A 25561-nucleotide genomic window follows, 5' to 3' on the forward strand; every position below is an offset into this window, starting at 1 on the left:
AAGGCGAAGTTACATGGGATCAGAGGAGGTCTCCACCACAAAACATCCCAGGAAACTGCTCTCTCCAGCTTCATACGACCTCACGCCCAACAAAACGTAACATAAACTCTTGACACCGTTTTTAATATCAAGTTCAGCCTCCCATGCTTCCTCCCTCCCTAACTATAACTCACTTGGCTTCATCTACTCTGTGGAGATTACCCGAAATTCGTATTTCATAAGAACTCGGAGCAGGAGTAGGCTATCTAGCCCCTCAAACCTGCTACGCCATTCAGAATCACGGCTGATCGTTTTATGGACTCAGCTCCACTTTCCCATCTGCTCCCATAATCCTTAATTCCTTTACTGTTCAAAAACGTATCTTTCCCTTAAAACGTTCAACGAGATAGCCTCAACTGCTTCACTGGGCAGCTAATTCCACAGATTCACACCCCTTCGGGTGGAGAAGTTCCTCCTCAACTCAATCCTAAATCTGCTCCCCCTTATTTTGAGGCTATCACCGTTAGTTCTAGTCTCACCCACCAGTGGAAACAACCTCCCTGCTTCTATGTTATCTATTCCCTGCATAATTTTCTATGTTTTTATAAGATCTCCCCTCACTCTTCTAAATTCCAATGTGTATAGTCTCACTCGACTCAGTCTCTCCTCGTAAGCAAATCCTCTCAGTTTCCTTTCCAGTTTCTGCCGAGTCTTACTCCGGCACTCGTGGACCTCTATGTGGTCGATGGGATCGATCTTGTTTGCTCTGGACCCTATTTTCTCTGAACTATCGGCATCCGACTTCGCTTCTTGCCTTCTCAGTTAGCTGATAATATCAACGATGATCTTTCCAGTCTCTGCCTTCTCTCCTTCAGATCTGCTTGATTGCCCCCCTCTCCTCAAATACAAATTGACGCCCTCCCTCCTCACAAGTTACTAACCCATCATCAAGTTGCATCTCCTCTCCAAAGTGCTTGAATAGTGCTGGCGTTTCCCAAGTAATGCTCATCTTTGTGGGAGATGTATGTTAGAATCGCTTGCATCATATTTCCAACCTGACCACAACATGAAAGCAGCTCTTATTGAAGTGGGAAATGGGGAATCCGGGTGACTGTGACAAAGGTAAACACTCCCTTCCAGAAATATTGTAGTCTTTGACAAAGATCAGCATTGAATGCTGGCCCGGCTGCTGTCCATCACAGTCTGGCTGGTTGGGACTGAGCTCATCTAGTTTCATTCTCATCTATCCAATCATAGCAAGGGAATTATGGCTTCAGCGAATTAAATGCTTTCCCATTCCGCTGGCTCACTGTTCATTCTGGTATCTCAAGGATCCATCCCTCACCTCCTCCTATTTACATGATGCCTTCCAGTGACATCATCCGAAAGCACCGCCTCACTTCCTACCTGTGCGCTCACGGAATCGAACATTCCCTCAACTCTACCTCTCTTGTCCTCTCTAATCTCTACAAACTGTCAGAATTTCAATCCGACATTCAATAATGTCTGAGCAGAAAATTGCTACAACCTATAATTGTGGGGACCAAACCCTTTGGCCATTCTCCCCATCACGTTCATTCCCTCGTCTCTGACTCCATTCCTCTCCCTGCTGAATGTCTCTCCAAGCTTGAAGCAGACATCTTGTAACATTGATGTTATATTTCACTCCCAGGGGAATTTCCTTCCACATATCCATCCCATCCTTAAGACTCGCTGTTTCCACCTCCATAACATTGCCTGACCTCACATTTATCCAATCTGCTGCTGAACTCCCGATCATTCGCTCCGTTACGTGTAGTATTGATGATTCCAATTCCGAGCTGGTTTACCTCATTTTTGCCTTTTTAACCATTGAGTTCAGTAGGAGACCCTGCTGCCCATGGCTTACCTGCTACCAAGAGCAACTCACCCATTGCCGGTGAGCTCACTGACCTACATTAGTTTCAGTTAAGTAACCCCTCAGTGATAAAATTATCTCCTTGTTTTCAAATCCTTTTATGCCCTCACCGCTCTATCTCGGCAATTTCCCCCGGCTCGACAATTCCCAATGTGCTCCGTGCTCTGCCAATTCGGGCATCTTGTACTGGTGCCTCCAGTTGCCAAGGCGACAATATCTCGAATTTCCTCCTGAACCTGTCAGCCTCTAAACGTCTCTTTCTTCATTTGACACGTCACACAAAACCTTCCAGTCTGACCAGGCTTTTGATTACCTGAGTTAATATATCCTTCTGTGGTTAGACATCACTGCTGTAAGGCACACTGAGATGGTTCATTAATTTAGCGGCGCTAGATAAATACTGGAGACAATAAATTGCCACAGCCAAATGTAGTGGGAATGCCTGAAATATTTTTCGATTATGTGATGTACAATGATTGGATTGTGAGACGAAGGGAATCCGTATTGAAAGTATAATCCTCCTACATTATTCTCTAACAGGACATGAGCAGATAAGGCTATCAGACGGTGGGACCAGATGCGCTGGCCGAGTGGAGGTTTATCACAATGGGATCTGGGGTAGTATCTGTGCTGATTCCTGGGAGCTGCTGGACGCTGCTGTGGTTTGCAGACAGCTGGATTGTGGACATGCATTGGACCGAGCACTTCCTGCTTCTTGTGGACCAGCCTCAGGCCCAGTTTGGTTGCAAGAACTAAACTGTTTCGGTAATGAATCCTTTCTCTGGGATTGTCCTTCAGCATCTTGGAATAACCACGACTGCGCTCGGAAGAATGTCAACATCATGTGTTCAGGTAAAGATCATTTCAATGGGTTCGTTTTCCCTCAGGCGTCACGAGGTGTCACATGGAAGATATTACACTGCATTATATAGAATGTGCAACAATTTATATTGATACAATGCGCTGTTTGGTCCTTCTGCTGCACATGGGCGTCACTCTGCATTCATAGAATTTACAGTGCAGAAGGAGGCCATTCGGCCCATCGAGTCTGCACCGGCTCTTGGAAAGAGCACCCTACCCAAGGTCAACACCTCCACCCTATCCCCATAACCCAGTAACCCCACCCAACACTCAGGGCAATTTTGGACACTAAGGGCAATTTATCATGGCCAATCCACCTAACCTGCACATCTTTGGACTGTGGGAGGAAACCGGAGCACCCGGAGGAAACCCACGCACACACGGGGAGGATGTGCAGACTCCGCACAGACAGTGACCCAAGCCGGAATCGAACCTGGGACCCTGGAGCTGTGAAGCAATTGTGCTATCCACAATGCTACCGTGCTGCCCTTACTTCATTCAACCCTATCCTACTTTCATTTCTCCCTCATCAACTTATTTAGCTTCACATTAAATGCATCGCTACTGTTCCCCGATTTGTTTTCCAGATTCAACATTCTCCTGAATTTCCTATTGGATTTATTCATGATTTTCATAATTCTGATCCCTAATTTGTGAACTGTCCACTTTATAAGAAATTTGTACCTCTGTACCCCGAGGTCTTTTTGCTCGGACACAATATTTAATCTCTTATTATCCAAGAATGAAGTGGCCTCTTTCGACAGCCGATCAAACGCCGCCACCTCAAATCTACCTATATTAAAATAAAATTGCGAAAGGCAAGCCCATTCTGATGTGGATTAACACCTGCTTGTATATTTAAGGAGTCTGTCTTGTATGTATTCTCCTCAGTTTACTCACAGCGGCAAATTTTTTAAAATATTTCGCGTTCCCCAGTGAAATGGTCAATGTAATTGTGAAATAGAATTGTCCCGCCAGCAATGCCTCGGGAACTAACTCCTCAGCTTCTGCTATTCTGGGAAATGACTTTGTGCACGGACTGTTCTACAACCAGTCTTCTAATCATTTTCAACACATCCCTTGTCCTCAGGGAGGTTTCAACTTCGTGATACCTTCTCGAAGGACTTTTGGAAATAGAAACAAAGTACCTCCATTACATTATTCCTGTCTTCACTTCCTGTGACTTGTTCGAATAATCAATAAGGCTTGAGAAATATGACCCGTCTTTTGAAATTTAATGATTATGCTTTATTATAATTTAGTTGTCGGTGTTCCATTGAATCCATAGAACCGCTGCAGTGCAGAAGGATGCCATTCGGCCCATCGATCCTACAAAAGAGCACCCACTACCCCGCCCAATCCCTGTGCTCCCGTAACCCCACCTAACCTGCACATTGTTGGACTGTTGTTGCTCCTTGATTTTTCTGAAAGACGACTATTAATCAGATGGCACAACCAGTGCAACAATAATTCCACCCCCCTTCCCCACACCCCCTCTGCCCCATTCCCCCGCAATGTGGTCAGACAGCGGTTTATCAATGGAAACATCTGGATATTTGTTATTCCATTGACAGAACACAAAGAGATGCGGCTGGTGAATGGAAAGCATCGCTGTGAGGGGAGAGTGGAAGTCTTCTACAATGGGACCTGGGGAACAGTGTGCTCGGCCACGCTGGATGACCATGATGCAACAGTGATCTGTAAACAGCTACAGTGCGGCCGCCTCAATCGCACTGAGCGTTTCGGACCGGGCTCCGGACAGATATGGCTCGATGAGATTGAGTGTAATTTAAATGAGCAGACACTTTGGCAGTGTCAGTCAAACCCGTGGGGTCAACACAACTGTGGACACTGGGAAGATGCAGGTGTAGTTTGTTCAGGTAACTGAGGGAATCACTTATTGCGGGGGTGTAATTTGGAAAATTAGGGTCTGATTAAATAAACATGTTTCTCTTCTTAACAGAAGTCAGGGTGACAAAGGAGCAGCCTCACAGTTCAATGGACTGCGTTCCTCAATCAGGTGCTTCCTCATCTTAAACATCCCATCAAATGGATTTGTTCCTGCCTTAAACTATGTCAGTAACAATAATTGACCCTCTTTGACAGACTCGGGACAAAGTTTGCGCCTGGTTGGCGGTGACACCAGCTGTTCCGGGAGAGTGGAGATATTATCCAATAACCGCTGGGGGACGGTATGCGATGACTCCTGGGATCTGGTCGATGCCAATGTTGTCTGCAGACAGCGGGGGTGCGGCTCCGCGCTATCCGCCTCCGGAGGGGCCGCTTTTGGCCAGGGTGAAGGGGTTATCTGGCTGGATGAGGTGAAGTGCACCGGGAACGAATCCTTTCTCTCTGATTGTCCTTCCTCATCATCAGCGCGACCTGACTGTGATCACAAGGAAGATGCCGCTGTGATTTGTTCCGGTAAGGGTCGCGCAGGAGGGTCGGAATGATCCTGGTCAGCGAAGCTGACTCGGTGATTCCGTCAAAGTAAAATGCCAATTTGTGAAGTGCATGAATGTTTGTACAATATATTCCACACGGCTCGATTTGCCGCCGATGTTTCTCCGTTCACACCTGCAGCAACTCTGAATGAATATCTTGATTAATATCCCTCTTAGTCTCAGTGTTCTTGCTGGTGTAACTGACATTATTGATATTACCCCGGATTTGTGAATTTCTGAGTGACTCGTTTCCGATTGATGGAAACATTTAAATAAAAATATTTCCTGCCTCTATGTTCCATGTTTCTGTCTTTCCATCATTCAGGGCCGGAAATTGAAACCATTCCCATTCCTGTTGCCTTCTGCATAACGGCCGGATTTCTATTAATCTGCGAGCTGATCGCTTTAATGGCGGTAATGCGATTCAAATTAAAAAGAAAAGGTGAGTCTCAAATCTTACCGCTGAACTAACATTGAGTCTCTGACAGAGAAACAGTAACAGCTGGAAAGACTCAAAAGGTCTCGCAGCATCATTGGAGAGAGAAACCGAGTCAATGTTTCGAGTCCATTCTGACTTTTCTTCCTAACTGGCTCTCGCATCTAGTTCCAGATGGTGATGAGGCTGCACGTTTGTTGCACTTTTCCAGGCAGGGTCACTTTGCCTTGTTGGAAATAAATGTTACCCCGTGTTTCTCTATTTTGTTTTTGTTCGAGGTTCTTCTTGAATCAGTGAAAGGTGGCATTTGAAATGGAGAGTGTGGTGAATTTATTATGGTAACCATTCACCACTGTACTACATTGTACCACGCTGTTGCCCATGTGGGCTCCACCTATGGACCATTGTATTGTACTACACTGATTGTATCATGTTGGTGCCCTTGTGGGCTCTGGCCCCTTGAGGGGAGATATCAGAGCAGCTGCCCTGTAGGCGGCTCTCATTGCAGCGCAGTCACAGGCAGGCACTGTTCTAGTTGATTAAAGCCACAGTTCACTCCTATTGTCTGTCTCATGTGAATTGATGGTGGCACCAGAGAGTTATTTAAAATGTCGACAATCACATTCCCTGTTCACCTGGCACACGAGGCGCCTGGAGAAGTTATTGGTTATCACAATGGGTCAGAAAATGTAATTGAACTATTTGGCCTCTGGATTCACTGATTTATTGATCATTTCCTCTTCCTTTATCCACTGGATATCGTTACCCTCGTTCACTCTTTCGGTCCTAATGAATTAATCTATTTTTGAACACAACTTTTCCATTCATATCCCAACAAGCATGGTTTATGTATTCAATACGTCACTTCTCAGTCTGACCAGATTCAATAAAGACCCTCTCGCCCCGGAGCTTCCAAACTGCTGCTGTCCAGAGAGATCAGTCCCTGAGCCCACTCCTCCTTAACTCAATTCCCCGTCTGTCCGTGTAACCAGAAAATCAATTGGAATTCATTTCTCCTGATATCACATCATTCCATATTTTTCAACATTAATTCAATAGTATCCTGTCAAATGGAGATGAGCATGTGTATATGCACACACGCACACAAACATACACGCACACACACACACATACACAGATCCTCCGAAGGCCGCCTGTGTCAGTTGGTGGATAGTGAGACTCTCTCAGCCCCACTTTGGGTGATGTTTTCTTTCTTAACTGTTTGTTTTTCTCAGATTACCGGGAAGCTATGTCTACGTGCCACTATCAGGAATATTTTATTCAATCCCGGAAAAACTTTGAAAAACTCAATTGAGTTACTTCATAATTTGCAGACTTTCCCTTAGGTAAAATTCTCCATCGTAAATCGAGCTGCAAAATAATATCCATCTTAATTGTACGGGAGAGAGATAAAAGATGCCAGATGCATAAAAAGCATCATTCAGAGACAGAAAGCAGAGCTGCTCAAAAACATCTCTCACTTCAATGATTCACAGGCTGACATTGACACTGTATTTGGGCAGGTACAGGATGTGCTCCTTCACGCTGCAGCTCAAATACACACTGCCTCACTGTTAACGCAACAAAATGTTAATCTCTCCGTCCTCGTTTCAACAGCTGCTGTCAGGGGCGGTCGCGGTTCAGCTGCTGGTTTGTACCAAGCAATTTATGAAGAGATTGAGAATATTCCACCTGGCAAATATTCCGCCCAGACACATGGCTCAGGTATATATTTTACGTTTGATGGCGTGATTGATCATTGTGAACTGAATGGACAGGATCAGATCCCCCTCATGGTGATGATTCATGTTGCACTGAATTTGTCTGTCTGTTTGTAGTGAGAGGAACGATGGGTTTGGCAACATTCCCACAGCTCTTTGTTGCCAAAATAATGTTCTTTGTACCGTTTGGTTGTTTCCATTTTCATTTCCCACCGGCTGCACACCGACTCCTTCAGATATCTGAGCCTGTAAATAATAAACACATCGATTGATTGACTGTAAAATAATGTAATTGCACTGATGGTGGAGCCTACAGGCTATACAATAGTTGAGGACATATTGAGCAATAAATACATAAATAATTTAGAGTAATTCATTGAAAAAGAATCAGGTGAGAATTTCACAAACCGGGAAATTAATTGGCTAATGAGGAAGGAAAAAAGCGGAATGGAATGAAGATTTACTGTGTTCAGGAATCCTTTCGAACCAGGATGACAGAATCCTAATCGGTGGAGATTCCCTGCTGGATTGAGTAATGGGGAATGGACAAGAACAAAAACACAACATTATCTGGAACATTGTGAGCTTAATATAATAATAGATTTTAAAATAGGAATTAAGAAGACTAGGCACCATGGAAATAGATTGGAGTGAAGAAGACAATTTCTGGGACTGAGTATACAACTTGGAAAACATAACAACATTGGCAAAGAATGATGTATATCAATAATTAGAAGGGTGGAAATGTTTAGCTGAGCTCAGGAAATAATCATTATGGCAAATAAATAAGAGAATAAAACAACAGAATGGAAAAAAAAATCAGGAAAAATTGAAGCAAAGGAAAGCAACCAATGTATTGCGCATTCCAAATAATTCCAATATTCATTCAAGCCTCAACCGAAGTAATAAATCAGTTGAAATGATCTTCAATTCTATCATTTTCTAACTTCCATTCTATTACTTTTTGTTTGGTGACCTGTGGATTTCTGTCAATAACATTTTGTTTCATCCAACGAAACTATCCTGAGGCGATGGTTACATTATCCCAAATTGTATTTCTCCTGCAGATTTGATTGGCGCGTCTGGAAGACCTTCCAAAACTCATGACCTGTGATTGGTCTTCCCCAACTGGATATTCGAATAGTCGATAATCTGTTATTTAATTTTAATCTGCAAATCATGTTTGACAATTTTAGATCTACAGCAATGATAGAATCAGTAAACAGCTCAGTTGACTGGACAGCTATTTTGTAATGCAGAGTAAAGCCAATAACAAAGAACAAAGAACGAACAAAAATTACAGCACAGGAACAGGCCCTTCGGCCTTCCAAGTCTGCGCCGATCCAGATCCTCTATCTAAAACTGTCACCTATTTTCTAAGAATCGGTATCCCTCTGCTCCCTGCCTATTCATGTATCTGTCTAGGTACATCTTAAATGCCGCTATCGTGCCCGCCTCTACCACCTTCGCTGGCAATGCGTTCCAGGCACCCACCACCCTCTGCGTAAAGAACTTTCCACGTATATCTCCCTGAAACTTTTCCCCTCTCACCTTGAACTCGTGACCCCTAGTAATTGAGTCCCCCACTCTGGGAAAAAGCTACTTGATATCCACCCTGTCTATACCTCTCGTGATTTTGTAGCCCGCAATAAGGTCCCCCCTCAACCTCCATCTTTCTAATGAAAATAATTCTAATCTACTCAACCTCTCTTCATAGCTAGCACCCTCCATACCAGACAACATCCTGGTGAACCTCCTCTGCACCCTCTCCAAAGCATCCACATCATTTTGGTAATGTGGCGACCAGAACTGCACGCAGTATTCCAAATGTGGCCGAACCAAAGTCTTATACAACTGTAACATGACCTGCCAACCTTTGCACTCAATACCCCTTCCGATGAAGGAAAGCATGCCGTATGCCTTCTTTACCACTCTATCGACCTGCGCAGCCACCTTCAGGGTACAATGGACCTGAACACCCAGATTTCTCTGTACATCAATTTTCCCCAGTGCTTTTTCATTTACTGTATAGTTCACTCCTGAATTGGATCTTCCAAAATGCATCACCTCGCATTTGCCCGGATTGAACTCCATCTGCCATTTTTCCGCCCAACTCTCCAATCTATCTATATTCTGCTGTATTCTCTGGCAGCCCCCTTCACTATCTGCTACTCCACCAATCTTAGTGTCATCTGCAAACTTGCTAATCAGACCAGCTATACCATCCTCCAGATCATTTATGTATATCACAAACAACAGTGGTCCCAGCACGGATCCCTGTGGAACACCACTGGTCACAGTTCTCCATTTTGAGAAACACCCTTCCACTACTACTCTCTGTCTCCTGTTGCCCAGCAGTTCTTTATCCATCTAGCTAGTACACCCTGGACCCCATGAGACTTCATTTTCTCCATCAGCTTACCATGGTGAACCTTATCAAACGCCTTACTGAAGTCCATGTATATGACATCTACAGCCCTTCCCTCATCAATCAACTTTGTCACTTCCTCAAAGAATTCTATTAAGTTGGTAAGACATGACCTTCACTGCACAAAACCATGTTGCCTATCACTGATAAACCCATTTTCTTCCAAATGGGAATAGATCCTATCCCTCAGTATCTTCTCCAGCAGCTTCCCTACCACTGACGTCAGGCTCACCGGTCTACTATTACCTGGATTATCCCTGCTACCCTTCTTAAACAAGGGGACAACATTAGCAATTCTACAGTCCTCCGGTACAGTCCTCGGTGAATATCGATGCAAAGTGCTCATTAAGAATCTCACCCATTTTTTCTGACTCCACGCATAACTTTCCTCCTTTGTCCTTGAGTGGGCCAACCCTTTCCCTAGTTACCCTCTTGCTCCTTTTCTATGAATAAAAGGCTTTGGGATTTTCCTTAACCCTGTTTGCTAAAAATATTTCATGACCCCTTTTAGCCCTCTTGATTCCTCGTTTCAAATTGGTCCTACATTCCCGATATTCTTCCAAAGCTTTGTCTATCTTCAGTCGCCTAGACCTTATGTATGCTTTCTTTTTCCTCTTAGCTAGTCTCACAATTTCACCTGTCATCCATGGTTCCCTAATCTTGCCATTTCTATCCCTCATTTTGACAGGGACATGTCTGTCCTGCACTCTAATCAACCTCTCTTTAAAAGCCTCCCACATATCAAATGTGGATTTACCTTCAAACAGCTGCTCCCAATCCACATTCCCCAGCTCCTGCCGAATTTTGGTATAGTTGGCCTTCCCCCAATTTAGCACTCTTCCTTTTGGACCACTGTTGTCTTTGTCCATGAGTATTCTAAAACTTACAGAATTGTGATCACTATTCCCAAAGTATTCCCCTACTGAAACTTCAACCACCTGGCTGGGCTCATTCCCCAACACCAGGTCCAGTATGGCCCATTCCTGAGTTGGACTATTTACATACTGCTCTAGAAAACCCTCCTGGATGCTCCTTACAAATTCTGCTCCATCTAGACCTCGAACACTATGTGTATTCCAGTCAATGTTGAGAAAATTAAAATCTCCTATCACCACCATCCTGTTGCTCCTACATCTTTCCATAATCTGTTTACATATTTGTGCCTCTATCTCATGCTCGCTGTTGGGAGGTCTGTAAGTCAGCCCCAACATTGTTGCTGCACATTTCCTATTTCTGAGCTCTGCCCATATCGCCTCACTGCTCGAGTCCTCCATAGTGCCATCCTTCAGCACAGCTGTGATGTCCTCTCTGACCAGTAATGCAACTCCTCCACCCCTTTTACCTCCCTCTCTATCCCGCCTGAAGCATCGCTATCCTGGGATATTTAGTTGCCAATCATGCCCTTCCCTCAACCAAGTCTCAGTAATAGCAATAACATCATACTCCCAGATACTAATCCAAACCCTAAGTTCATCTGCCTTACCTACTACACTTCTTGCATTAAAACAAATGCACCTCAGACCACCAGTCCCTTTGCGTTGATCATCTGCTCCCTGCCTACTCTTCCCCTTAGTCACGCTGACCTCATGATCTAGTTCCTTACAGGCTTTAGTTACTACCTCCTTACTGTCCACCAACCTCCTCATTTGGTTCCCATCCCCCTGCCACATTAGTTTAAACCCTCCCCAACAGCATTAGCGAAAGCACCCCCAAGGACATTGGTTCCAGTCCGGCCCAGGTGTAGACCGTCCAATTTGTAGTAGTCCCACCTCCCCCAGAACCGGTCCCAATGTCCCAAAAATCTGAACCCCTCCCTCCTGCATCATCTGTCAAGCCATGCATTCATCCTGCCTTGTCTTTCATTTCTACTCTGAATCCCACGTGACACTGGTAGAAACCCTGAGATTACTACCTCTGAGGTCCGACTTTTTAACTTGGCTCCTAACTCCCTAAATTCTGCTTGTAGGACCTCATCCCGTTTTTCACCAAGATCATTGGTGCCTATATGCACCACGACAACTGGCTGTTCACCCTCCCCCTTCAGAATGTTCTGCAGCCTGTCTGAGACATTCCTGACCCACGCACCTGGGAGGCAACATACCATTCGGGAGTCACATTTCCGACCACAGAACCACCTATTTACTCCCCTTAAAATTGAATCCCCTATGACTATAGCCCTTCCACTCTTTTTCCTGCCCTCTGTACAGCAGAGCCAGCCACGGTGCCATGAACCTGGCTACTGTTGCCTTCCCCTGGTGAGCCATCTCCCCCAACAGTATCCAAAACGGTTCACCTGTTTTGGAGGGAGATGACCGCAGGGGACACCTGCACTGCCTTCCTGCTTTTTCTCTGCCTTTTGGTCACCCATTCCCTTTGTCCCTCAGCAATCCTAATCTGCGGTGTGACCAATTCGCTAAACATGCTATCCACGACCTCCTCAGCATCGCGGATGCCCCAAAGTGAGTCCATCCGCAGCTCCAGAGCCGTCATGCAGTCTAACAAGAGCTGCAGCTGGACACACTTCCCGCACTTGAAGGAGTCAGGGACATCAGCCACGACCCTGAGCTTCCACATTGAGCAAGAGGAACATAACACGGGTCTGAGATCTCCTGCCATTTTTAATCATAAGCTTAACTTAGTCCAACTATAATATCAAATAATAGATAAATGAAAAAGGGAAAAAAAAAGAAAAATTGTAACCAATCACACGATAAGAAGAAATAGAAATAGAAAAATCTTACCTTATCAACACACCACAGTATTATTTTTTTTGCTCAGAGGAGCAGGGCGGGCGGGAGACACTACACGTGTAGTGCCTCGGGTTCAGCCGCTGCCCAAATATATCAGTTCACTCACATTCCCAGAGCACAATTCGACCGCTCCCACTAACGTGGGTTCAATTCCTGGCTGAGGTTGTTCATGAAGGCCTGTCTTCTCAATCTTGCCCCTCGTCTGAGGTATGGTTAAATCACAACCAGTCAGCTCAAATTGGAAAGCAGCCGATGGTCATCTGGGAAAAAGCTTCTGACTATCCACTCGGTCCAATGTCTATAACATCGCCACGCAACTTCCGTCATTTCAGGGAAAACATTGGAGGCAAGTACGATACCACACGTGGCTAGCACAGTGGCTTCACAGCGCCAGGGTCCCAGTTTCGATTCTCCGCTGAGTGACTTTCTGTGCGGAGACTGCATGTTCTCCCCTTTGTCTGCGTGGGTTTCCTCCGGGTGCTCCGGTTTCCTCCCACAGTCCAAAGACGTGCAGGTTAGGTGGATTGGCCATGATAAATTGCCCTGAGTGTCCAAAAAGGTTAGGAGGGGTTATTGAGTTATGGGGATAGTGTGGAAGTGAGGGCTTAAGTGGGTTGGTGCAGACTCGATGGGCTGAATGGCCTCCTTCTGCACTCTGTGGTCTATGTATCTAAGTGTTATGGGGAATAAGGCGGGAAGATGGAGTTGAGGATAATGACATCAGACAATTCATGTCCTCAATAAATATGCGAGCAGACTCCATGGATCGAATGGGTTACATTTGCTCCCAGGTCTTATGGTTTTATGGTTACACAATAGTATTAACTCAGTGTCAATTTCCAGGACATTGTCACAGACACAATATAACTATTATGTTCTCTGCGTCCACATTCCAAACATTCTCTCCAAAAACGTTTTCATTTCACAGTTTCTGCTTCCATCGACTCGCTGAATCAGATTGAATATTACACCAGTCACAGTTTGGGTGACATGGATCCTGGATCAGATGATCCTGATGGAAACTCCTGCAGTGTTCAGGGTGGGTACATTTTTATCTGTTCCTCTCTCGGTTTTGTACATCAACAAGTAAAAATATCACAGAGTAGAATTACGCTGTAACTGAGAGAGAGTAGAATTACGCTGTAACTGAGAGGGAGTATTGGTGAGTGATTTTAGTTTTCAAAAAGAATCAGGGATACTTCGAAGCAGACACAAACATCACACCGACTGCACAGCGAAAGCAAGGCAGCACAGTAGCTAGCACTGTTGCTTCACAGCGCCAAGGTCCCAGCGTCGATTCCCGGATTGGGTTACTGTCTGTGCGGCGTCTGCACATTCTGCCTGGGTTAGGTGAATTGGACATTCTGAATTCTCCCTCGGTGTACCCCAACAGGCACTGGAATGTGGCGACTAGGGGCTTTTCATAATAACTTCATTGCAGTGTTAATGTAAGCCTACTTGTGACAATAGTAACGATTATTTTTTTTAACCAGTTGTGTAAAACAATGAAATGCCTGTGGGCTGTGTGGCAGGGATAATGGAAATGTGGGTGCAGTTTGGGAGGAAGATTCACTGAGATTCTTGTGACTATAAAACTGAGGGTGACCTACCAGGGACACGGAACGGTCCAATCAGTAACCGCCCTCTCATCTCACTATACCTAAACATCAAAATACATCTGTGTTCCAACCGACAAAATCCGGGAACATTGATTAATTGATGCACGATCAATTACAATTAAAGACGAGGTAGTAACATAACTGAAGGCTTTAATAGACTAAAACTGTTCCCCAGCAGCTTCGGTACAGAATGAGGGCTGCTGGGACGGCACCGGTTCTTATAACCTGCCTGTCAGGGCGGAGCTACATACCAAACAGCCAATGGTAAACTCCTAGGTTTAACCAATGGTCTTCAGCCTCTCGGGTACTGCAATACCTGATAATACCACATTCACCCCCTGTTAAAAAAGAGTCCGACGGGAGTGGTGGCCAGTGGTTACAATTGCATCTAACATGGTATGATCAGATGTGGAGGTGATACCTCCTTACAGGGTTGTTGAAAATATGTACAAGCGCGGAAGGTATATACATTCAGTGTTCAGTTATAGTCACAGTTACACTGAAGCAATCAGTCGGCCGGGTGGCCTGGTCATCCTCCTGGATCGTCTGAGCTTCGGTGGTGATTCTGGTGGGGATCCGGGCATCTGCGACTCCAGGAGCGTGGCTTCGGCCTCCATGGCAGCTTCGTCACCCATAGACGGCGCTGGTGGGGCAAACGGTTGACACGAGTTTGCCTTTAGGGGGCGTCCGTGGGTGGGAGGGCCTAGGCAGGAGCGGCGGGAGGACTGACCCTCCTGTGAGGTGCAGTGGAGGGGTGGGGGGGGTAATGGTTCGGGTGCGCGTGGGGTTCCGGCGGGCGCCAGGTCCCGGAGGGAGACTGTATCTTGCCGGCCATCAGGGAACGCCAGTTGGGCGTACTGGGGGTTAGCGTGCAGCAGGTGGACCCTCTCGACCAATGGGTCCGACTTGTGCGCCCGCACATGCTTCCGGAGCAGGATGGGTCCTGGTGTTGCTAGCCAGGTTGGGAGTGAGGTCCCGGAGGAGGACTTCCTGGGGAAGGCAAGGAGACATTCATGAGGTGTCTGGTTGGTAGTTGTACAGAGCAATGACCGGATGGCATGGAGGGCCTCCGGGAGGACTTCTTGCCAGCGGGAGACTGGGAGATTCCTAGATCGTAGGGCCAGTAGAACGGTCTTCCAGGCCGTTCCGTTCTCCCTCTCTACCTGCCCATTTCCCCGGGGGTTGTAACTGGTCGTCCTGCTTGAGGCAATGCCCCTGTTGAGCAGGAATTGACACAGTTCTTCGCTCATAAAGGAGGACCCCCTATCACTGTGTATGTACGCGGGGAAACCGAACAGTGGGAAGATACCCTGGAGGGCCTTGATGACGGTGGTTGCGGTCATGTCTGGGAAGGGGATGGCGAATGGGAACCGGGAGTACTTGTCAATCACGTTCAGGAAGTACGTGTTGCGGTCGGTGGAGGGGAGGGGGCCTTTGAAGTCCATGCTGAGGCGTTCAAAGCAACGGGAAGCCTTTATCAGGTGTGCCCTCTCTGGCCGGTAGAAGTACGGTTTGCACTCCGCGCAGATTTGACAGTCCCTGGTGGCTGTCCTGACCTCCTCGATGGAGTAAGGCATGTTGCCGGTCTTAATGAAGTGGATAAAACGAGTGACCCCCGGGTGGCAGAGGTTCGTGGAGGGCTCGGAGGCGGTCCACTTGTGCAATGGCACATGTGCCACGGGACAGGGCATCAGGAGGCTCGTTTAGCTTCCCGGGACGATACAAGATCTCGTAGTTATAGGTGGAGAGTTCTATCCTCCACCACAAGATCTTGTCGTTTTTTTATCTTGCCCCGCTGTGCATTATCGAACATGAACGCCACCGACCATTGGTCAGTGAGGAGAGTGAATCTCCTGCTGGCCAGGTAATGCCTCCAATGTCGCACAGCTTCTTCTATGGCTTGTGCCTCTTTTTCGACTGAGGAATGCCGAATTTCGGAAGCATGGAGGGTATGGGTGAAGGCCACGGGTCTGCCCGTTTGGTTGAGGGTGGCGGCCAGAGCTACGTCGGACGCATCGCTCTCGACCTGGAAGGGGAGGGACTCGTCAATGGCGCACATCATGGCCTTTGCAATGTCTGCTTTGATGCGGCTGAAGGCCTGGCGGGCCTCCGTCGACAGGGTGAAGGTTGTAGACTGGATTAGGGGTCGGGCTTTGTCTGCGTAGTTAGGGACCCACTGGGCGTAATAACTGAAAAACCCGAGGCAGCGCTTCAGGGCCTTGGGGCAGTGAGGGAGGGGGAACTCCATAAGGGGACGCATGCGTTCAGGGTCGGGGCCTATAACTCTATTTCGCACTACGTAGCCTAGAATGGCTAGACAGTCGGTGTTAAATACGCATTTATCCTTATTATACGTTAGGTTAAGGATTTTCGCGGTCTGGAGAAATTTTTGGAGGTTGGTGTTGTGGTCCTGCTGGTCATGGCCGCAGATGGTGACGTTACCAAGACACGGGAACGTTGCGCGTAAGCCGTACCGGTCAACCATTCGGTCCATCTCGCATTGGAAGACCGAGACCCCGTTAGTGACACCAAAGGGAACCCTTAAAAAATGATAGAGCCGCCCATCTGCTTCGAAGGCAGTGTATTTGTGGTCACTAGTACGGAGGGGTAGCTGATGGTAGGCGGACTTGAGATCCACCGTGGAGAAGACCTTATATTGCACGATCCGGTTTACCAGGTCGGATATGCGGGGGAGAGGATACGCATCCAGCTGCATAAACCTGTTGATGGTCTGACTGAAGTCAATGACCATCCTATGTTTCTCCCCGGTCTTTACCACCACTACCTGAGCTCTCCAGGAACTGTTGCTAGCTTCAATGACCCCTTCCCTCAGTAGCCTTTGGACCTCTGACCTGATAAAGGTCCAGTCCTGGGCAGTGTACCGTCTGCTCCTGGTGGCGACGGGTTTGCAATCCGGGGTGAGGTTCGCAAACAGGGAAGGCGGGTCGACATTAAGGGTCGCGAGGCCACAGACAGTAAGGGGAGGTATAGGGCCACCGAATTTGAAGGTCAGGCTTTGCAAGTTACATTGGAAGTCCAACCCCAGGAGTGTAGCCGTGCAGAGGTGCGGCAGGACATAAAGGCGGAACTTGTTGAATTTCCTGCCTTGGACAGTGAGGTTTGCTAGGCCGAACCCCTTTATCTCCACCGAGTGTGACCCGTAGGCCAGGGAGATTCTTTGGTTTCCAGGGTGGGTAACAAATGAACAGTGCCTTACCGTGTCGGGGTGTATAAAGCTTTCCGTGTTCCCAGAGTCAATCAGGCAGGACGTCTCGTGGCCGTTGATGAAGACCATCATCGTTGCTGTTGCAAGTGTGGTCCAGAGTCACCGAGGCCAGATGAAGTAGTTGCGGGTTTTGATCGGGCAGCGTGTAGTCGGCCGTGCTGGGGGCCTGGGGCCCCATCCAAGATGGTGTCTCCCATGGTTCGCACATGGTGGTCGGGGATGGACAAAATGGCGGCGGGGATGGACAAAATGGCGGCACCCATCCGTCCAGCATCGTGTCCGAGGGGCAAGATGGCCGCAGCCGTGGGTCGCATGTGGCCCTAGGATAGGGGGGTGGCGGTGAGTGCTGGACACCTGGGGCCCGAAGGAAAGGTTGCCGCGGCGGTCCGGAGTCGCTGGAGACCGCGACCACGGCTCGTGCCTGGCACACCCCCACAAAATGGCCCTTCTTGCTGCACCCTTTGCAGGTGGAGGTGCGGGCCGACAGCGTGGCGGGGGTGCTTCGCCTGCCCGCAGAAGAAACAGCAGGGCCCGACGGAGTTAGTGGGCCGTCTTACAGCGCAGGACTGCGGGGACACGGGGAAAGTCTGTGGGGCTGCCACCGCGTGGTCGGGCGCATAGGATTGTGCGTTTCTGGAGGCAACGTCCATGGACCCTGCCAGGGTGCGTGCCTCTCTAAGTCCCAGGGTGTATTTTTCTAAGAGTCTTTGGCGGATCTCTGAGGAGCTCATACCTGCTACGAAGGCATCCCGGATTAGGAGTTCCATGTGCTCGCTCCCCGAAACTTGCAGGCAGCCACAGTTTCTGCCCAGCATCAGTAGCTCACTGTAGAACTCCTCCAACGATTCCCTGGGGCTTTGCCGTCTAGTTGCAAGCAGGTGACGTGCGTAGACCTGATTTACAGGGTGGATATAATGTCCTTTTAACAGTTCGATCGCAGCATCGAAGTCCTCCCCCTCCTCGATGAGGGTGTAGATCCCAGGGCTTACCCTTGAGTGCAGGAGATGCAGTTTCTGTTCTCCTGAGGGTGCGCCTCTGGCCGTCTCGAGGTAGCCTTTAAAGCATGCCAGCCAGTGCTTAAATATCGCCACCGAGTTCTCCGCGTGGGGGCTGAGTTATAGACACTCCGGCTTGATTCGGAGATCCATCCTTTCAGTTTAAGTGTAGTTGATTAAATTGATGCACGATCAATTACAATTAAAGATGAGGTAGTTACCTAACTGAAGGCTTTAATAGACTAGAACAGTTCCCCAGCAGCTTCGGTACAGAATGAGGGCTGCTGGGATGGCACCGGTTCTTATACCCCTCCTGTCAGGGCGGAGCTACAGACCAAACAGCCAATGGTAAACTCCTAGGTTAAACCAATGGTCTTCAGCCTCTCGGGTACTGCAATACCTAATAATACCACATTAATTATATCATTTCTAAGCGCTCAGTGTTTGAATTTGCTTTTTGTGAAAATTACGATTTGCTCCCAGGTCCAGTCCCGGGAGATTATGATGATGTTGAGACTGAAGCCATTGAGACTCAGGGCGGTCACTTGCTGCTGGGCAGTGGTTCTGATGATCCCTTCACAGGGACAAGTTCCGGTGATCTGTCCAGTCTGGGTGAGTTAAATTACTGACACTCCCGCAGTCCCCAGCCCTCTGTGTACTGGAGCAGTTTTGAATTCTATGTCGATTGCTGGTTAATGGCGGATTTACTGAAAATCGAACGGCACGATCAAATATACCTGAGTTTTCCCGGCACAAAATCACACTGCGCAGGATCCGCACTGCAGGAGTTTCGTTCCAGGTGTTTGGAGAAAGAAGTTTGATTTGAAACACACTCATGTCAATTGCACCTTGACTCTTGTCATTTATTTAAACAAAAGGCATCAGCAACTGGAACGATTATCGACATTTTAGGGAGCAAATAAAATCGGTGAACTGAGTGATTACAGAGGATTTGCCAATCTGCTGTTTCACAGGATCACACACCTCCCAGAGCGAGAATAACCGAGCTGATGTCTGAGGACCAGAAGTTTGAGCTCTTGTGGTTTTATTGTTGCTGAGAAGACGATGAACAGTTCAGTGGATCATTGGGGACTTTCCTGTAACATTGCCTGTCTCCCAGCCTGGCTGAGCTCATCCGCTGCTGGAACTCAACTGTTCCTCTGAAAGTTGTAAATGTGATTTTCCCAACGTGCTTCCGGCTGGTCAATCACATTCTCACCTTCAGGAATTGAAGTCAAACAAAACTCTGCTTCCAAGTCCCATTCACCCAGCAGCCCTGACCTACATTGCATCCCAGTTAAACACCGTCCCGATTGAAAATCCTCATAGTTTTCAGATCCCTCTCCAACTCTGTAATCTTTCCCAGTCCCACATTCTCTCTAATTCTGCCCTATTCAACATCCTGAGTTTTATTGCTCCATGATTGATGGCTGTGACTTCAGCTGTCAAGGTCCTAACTCTGGAATTCCTTCCCTAATTCCTTTCCACCTTTTTCACATAGTTTCAAACTTGTCTTTTTGACCAAGCTGCCGGTGAGCTGCCCGAATATCACCTCATCTGGCTCCATGTCAAAGTTTGCTGCAAAGCCCTCTCGTGAAAACTTGGAACATTTTTATTACTTGCAAAGTTCTAAGGAAATGCAAATTTTGTTATTATTTCATTCCCAACATTAAACTATAATCTGTTACCCCCGGCAGAATACAGCTCCCAGACTCGCACTGATCCCAGTTTACCTTTACCTTCCGAGCCGGGGAACAATGAGGAAGTTCACCGAGACACATTCACAGCCTCTGAGCTTCTGCTACCGATGGGCAGTGATTATGGCTCAAACTCTGACAACATTCACGGCAACCCGGTAAGAGCAATGTTTTATTCACCTTTGCAATGTTTGTGATGCCGGGATTAGAGTGAGCAGTACACGTGTTTTACAGTTTGTGAAGTTTAACACAGAAAACATGTGCTTTTTACTCTTGAGTTAAATGGTTATTTGAGATGGGAACATTATGGGTAATGGAAATAGGATTCGCTTTGATTTGTCTGTGTGACTATTAGAATTGTTTTAACCAAAAGGAAACACAACAAAGACTTGTATTTTGCTGCAATTTACGACTCTTACGCCTGAAGACACCTTGTAAACATTAACTTACTGTTTGTAATGAGGTCACTGTTCCCATTAAGGACACGGGCCATCCGATATTTTCAGAGCAAATCGCTGAGCAGGGAGGTGCTAATTGAATAGATTTTTCGCTTAACATAGGATTCCTACAGTGCAGAAGGAGGCCATTCGGTCCACCGAGTCTGTAACGACCTTCGGAAAAAGCACCCTACTTGGACCACTCGCCCAGCCTATTCCAGTCACCCCACCTGATCTGCACATTTTTGGACTTTGGGAGGAAATCGGAACCCTGGAGGAAACTCACACAGACACAGGGAGTACGAACTCCAAAGAGTCAGCCACGGCCGCAATTGTCCCGAGTCCCTGGCGCTGTGAGGCAGTCGCGCTAACCATTGTGCCACGTGCCGTTTACAGGATGCTTGAGTGAAGGGTGTTTGAGTACAATCGCTCTATCGTCTAAAACACCGGGAGGAGCTCTCTGAGACCTTATTTGTTTTTCTAAATAGTCCCATGGGGAAATTTACAGCCTAGCAGTGAGAGTTTGACTCATTCGGCACTTTTGGCAATGTAGCACTTCATCAGTACTACACTGGAGTGCCAGTCTTGATCATTTTACTCAGTTCTCGGGCTGGGAGTTGAACCTCGATAATGAGAGGGGATTGTGCTACAATCTGAGCCACAGCGAACATTTCCCTCACACTCACAATTCATATATTTTCTTTTCAGGTAAAATTCAGCCCCAAAACCACAATGTGATACCCTGAGGAGTGCCACAGATCTGCAGGAAATATTCTGAGAAAATATCCATTAAAATCTCCTGTGTGGACAAGCTGAATATGTGTTTCTCGATATAAACTTCAATTTATTTACATTAATCACCATGTTTATTTGTGTTTTAATAACTAGACAGTCATTTACTCCACCATTTATATGAAAATATTTCATTGATCTATTGAATAAAACATTGAAAATAGTATTTTTTTTAATAAACATTTTATTGAGGTATTTTTGGTATAGGAGCAACAACAAAATACACAATATACATAAACCATGAACATCGTGCAAAAGCCATTTACCTCTCATACAGGTCCGTCCCTTATTGACCCCCTACTCTAATCTAAACCATCCCCCCCCCCCCCCCCCCCCCCCAGTCTGCTGACGATTAATTTCCCGCAAAGAAGTCAAAGAACGGTTGCCGGGTGAACCCTAACAGTGACCCTCTCAAGGCGAACTTGATTTTCTCCAAACAGAGAAAGCTAGCCATGTCAGTTAGCCAGGTCTCCGACTTCGGGGACTTTGAGTCCCTCCAAGCTAATAGTATCCGTCTTCGGGCCACCAGGGAAGCAAAGGCCAGAATCTCTGCCTCTTTCTCCTCCTGGATTCCCGGGTCTTCTGACACCCCGAAAATCGCCACCTCTGGACTCAGCGCCACCCTTGTTTATAACACCGTGGACATGACATCTGCAAACCCCTGCCAAAATCCCCTAAGCTTCAGACATGTCCAAAACATGTGGACATGGTTCGCCGGTCCTCCCGCACATTTTGCGCACCTGTCCTCCACCCGAAAGAATCTGCTCATCCGGGCCACTGTCATGTGAGCCCGGTGAACAACCTTAAATTGTATCAGGCTGAGCCTGGCACATGGTGGGGATGCGTTGACTCTACTCAACGCGTCTGCCCATAGACCATCCTCGATCTCACCTCCTAGCACCTCCTCCCACTTATGCTTCAGCTCTTCGGTCTGCGTCTCCTCCAACCTCATAAGCTCCTTATAAATGTCCGAGATGCTCCCTTCCCCTATCCACCCTCTGGAAACTACCCTGTCCTGAATCCCCCTTAGTGGTAGGAGCGGGAAGGACTTCCTGTTTACGAAGGAAGTCCCGCACCAGCAGATACCTGAATTTGTTTCCCCTCGCCAACCAAACTTTTCCTCCAATGCCCTCATACTCGGAAAGCTCCCCTCTATGAACATATCCCCCATCCTCTCAATGCCCGCTCTCTGCCATAACCGGAACTCCCCCTCCGCCCCGCCCCTGGTCCATACTCCCCAGGGCAAACCAGTGATTATCACAGATTGGGGCCCAGACCGATGCTCCCACTGTTCCCACATGCCGCCTCCACTGGCCCCAGACTCTTAGGGCTGCCACCACCACTGGACTGGTGGAGTACCGTGCTGGCGGGAATGGCAGATACGGCAGTTACCAATGCCCCCAAATTGGTGCCCTTCCATGCTGACCCCTGCCACACCACCCACTTCCTGATCATGGCTATCTTCGCCGCCCAGTAATAGTTGCTAAAATTTGGCAGCGGCACCCGTCCTCTCCCCGACTCTGCTCAAGCATTACCTTCCTTACTCGCAGGGTGTTGCCCACCCAAGCGAAGCCCGTGATCACTCTATTGACCCGCTTAAAAAAGGACTGCAGAATAAAGATGGGGAGACACTGAAATACAAATAGGAATCTCGGGAAGACCATCATCTTGACCGTTTGCACCCTCCCAGCCAGAGACAACGGAAGCGCGTCCCATCTCCGAAAATCATCCTTCATTTTGTCCGCCAGCCGGGCCAGATTTAATTTATGCAGCTGGTCCCATTCCCGCGCCACTTGAATGCCTAGGTACCAAAAGCTTCCCTCTACTAACCTAAACGGAAGCTCTCCCAGTTGCCTCACCCATCCCCTCGCCTGGACCACAAACATCTCACTCTTTCCCATATTAAGCTTATACCCTGAAAACAGGCCAAGTTCCCTGAGAACCCTCATGATTTCTTCCATCCCCTCTATTGGGTCCGAAACGTACAGAAGCAGGTCATCCACATCGAGCGAAACCCTGTGTTCCACACGACCCCCCCCCCCCCCAGACCAGTTCTCTCCAGCCCCTCGAGGCTCTCAGAGCAATTGCCAATGGCTCTCTAGCCAGTGCAAACAACAGTGGGAACAGGGGGCATCCCTGTCTCGTACCCCGGTGCAGTCTAAAATAGTCCGATGTTGTGTTATTCATCCGTACACTTGCCACAGGAGCATGATACAGTATCCTGACCCAGTCAATAAAGCCCCGCCCAAATCCGAACCGTCCCAGTATCTCCCACAGATAGTCCCATTCTACCCAATCAAAAGCTTTTTCTGCATCCATTGCAATCACTACCTCCACCTCCCTACCTTCCGGGGGCATCATGATCACATTTAACAGCCTGCTTACATTGGCCACCAACTGCGTGCCCTTAACAAACCCCGTCTAGTCCTCCCAGTAACGTCCGGAACACAATCCTCCATCCTGGAGGACAAGATTTTGGCCAGCAACTTGGCATCTACATTCAACAGGGAGATCGGCCTGTAGGACCCACACAGCTCCAGGTTCTTGTCCGGCTTAAGAATCAGCTAAATCATTGCCTGTGACATCGTCGGGGGCAACACCCCTCTTTCCCTTGCCTCATTGAACATTCTCATGAACACCGGCCCCAATATCCCAGAGAACCTTTTATAGAACTCCACTGGGTACCCGTCCTGCCCCGAGGCTTTACCCGACTGCATGGCCTTCAGACCCTCCACTGTCTCTTCCAACCCGATCGGAGCCCCCAGCCCTTCTACCCGCTCCCCATCCACCTTTGGGAAATTCAGCCCCTCCAAGAAGGGCCTCATCCCCTCCGGCCCCGTAGGGGGTTCCGACCTGTACACCCTGCTGTAGAAATCCCTAAACGCCTTATTCACCCCTACTGAATCACCAACCACGTTCCCATCTCCACCCTTTACTTTCCCTATCTCCCTAGCTGCCCCCCTCTTCCTAAGCTGCTGTGCAAGCATTCTGCTGACCTTCTCTCCATGTTCATAGTTCGCCCCCCTCGCCTTTCTCAGCTGCTCCACCGCCCTCCCTGTGGTCAGCAAGCTAAACTCCGCCTTTAACCTCTGCCGTTCCCTTAAAAGCCCTGCCTCTGGGTTCTCTGCATACCTCCTGTCGATCTGTAGTATCTCCTGTAACAGTCGGTCCGTCTCTGCCCTGTCCCCCTTCTCCCAGTGGGCCCGGATTGAGATCAGCTCCCCCTGACCACCGCCTTCAGTGCTTCCCACACCATCGCTGCTGAAATTTCCCCCGTGTCATTGACCTGCAGGTAGCTTTGAATACATTTCCTCAGCCGCTCGCACACCCCTTCATCCGTCAAAAGTCCCACATCCAACCTCCAGTGCGGGCGCTGGTTACTGTCTTTACTAACCTGCAGGTCAACACAGTGCGGAGCATGGTCTGAGATTGTGATCGCTGAGTACCCCATGTCCACCACCCCCATCAGTAAGGCCCTGCTCAAAATGAAGGAATCGATCCGCGAGTACACTTTATGCACGTGTGAGTAGAAGGGGAACTCCTTCACCCGCGGCTGCCCAAATCTCCATGGATCCACCCCCACCCCCCCAACAGCTCCATGAACCCTTTCAGTTCCTTTGGCATTGCTGGCACCCGACTATTTTCGAGCTTGACCGGTCCAAACTAGGGTTCATAACTGTGTTGAAGTCCCCTCCCATGACCAACCTGTGCGAGTCCACGTCTGGTATCTCCGCCAGCATCCTCTTTATAAACTCCACATCATCCCAATTTGGCACATACACATTTACTAATACCACTTGCACCTCCTCTAGCTTCCCACTGACCATAATGTCCCAACCTCCCACGTCGTGAGACTATTCTACCCGCCTCAAACACCACCCGCTTATTGATCAGGATCGCAACCCCTCTCGTCTTTGAATCTAGTCCCGAGTGAAAGACCTGACTGACCCAGCCTTTCCTCAGTCTAACCTGGTCCGTTACTCTAAGGTGCGACTCCTGCAACCTTAATTGAAAACAGTATTTATTTCAGATCATTTCACTGCCTGTATTAATACCGGGCGAACCAAATCACAAAGTAACACCTGGCAAGCTATCACAACACTTTTCCTTTGTATATTGACTACAAGAAGTTATGTGTAATAAAGTCAGAATCCACATAGTGTAGCAACACTTTGGAGACTGTAAATATTAAACTCAAACATTTATCAACAAAAGAAATGTTAAACATACAAGATTACATTTACAGTTAACATTGGTCGTAAGACTATAGTATCCCTAC

The 25561-nt window shown here is 47.9% G+C and overlaps 1 protein-coding gene across 1 annotated transcript in view; it reads left to right on the forward strand.

Annotated features, from left to right (window-relative positions):
- LOC140395259 (scavenger receptor cysteine-rich domain-containing protein DMBT1-like) overlaps positions 1 to 21390 on the forward strand; it is a 34491-nt gene extending 13101 nt beyond the window's left edge. The window contains exons 5-14 of the mRNA XM_072482825.1: positions 2417 to 2728; positions 4312 to 4617; positions 4701 to 4757; positions 4844 to 5161; positions 5507 to 5623; positions 7235 to 7342; positions 13445 to 13555; positions 18840 to 18968; positions 20054 to 20211; positions 21199 to 21390. Coding sequence (XP_072338926.1) covers positions 2417 to 2728; positions 4312 to 4617; positions 4701 to 4757; positions 4844 to 5161; positions 5507 to 5623; positions 7235 to 7342; positions 13445 to 13555; positions 18840 to 18968; positions 20054 to 20211; positions 21199 to 21228 — 1646 coding nt within the window. The 3' untranslated portion in view covers positions 21229 to 21390. The remainder of the gene's footprint in view (positions 1 to 2416; positions 2729 to 4311; positions 4618 to 4700; positions 4758 to 4843; positions 5162 to 5506; positions 5624 to 7234; positions 7343 to 13444; positions 13556 to 18839; positions 18969 to 20053; positions 20212 to 21198) is intronic.
- The last annotated feature ends 4171 nt before the right edge of the window (positions 21391 to 25561 follow it).

Source organism: Scyliorhinus torazame, chromosome 18 (assembly GCF_047496885.1).
Source record: "Scyliorhinus torazame isolate Kashiwa2021f chromosome 18, sScyTor2.1, whole genome shotgun sequence".
Classification (NCBI taxonomy): Eukaryota; Metazoa; Chordata; class Chondrichthyes; order Carcharhiniformes; family Scyliorhinidae; genus Scyliorhinus; species Scyliorhinus torazame.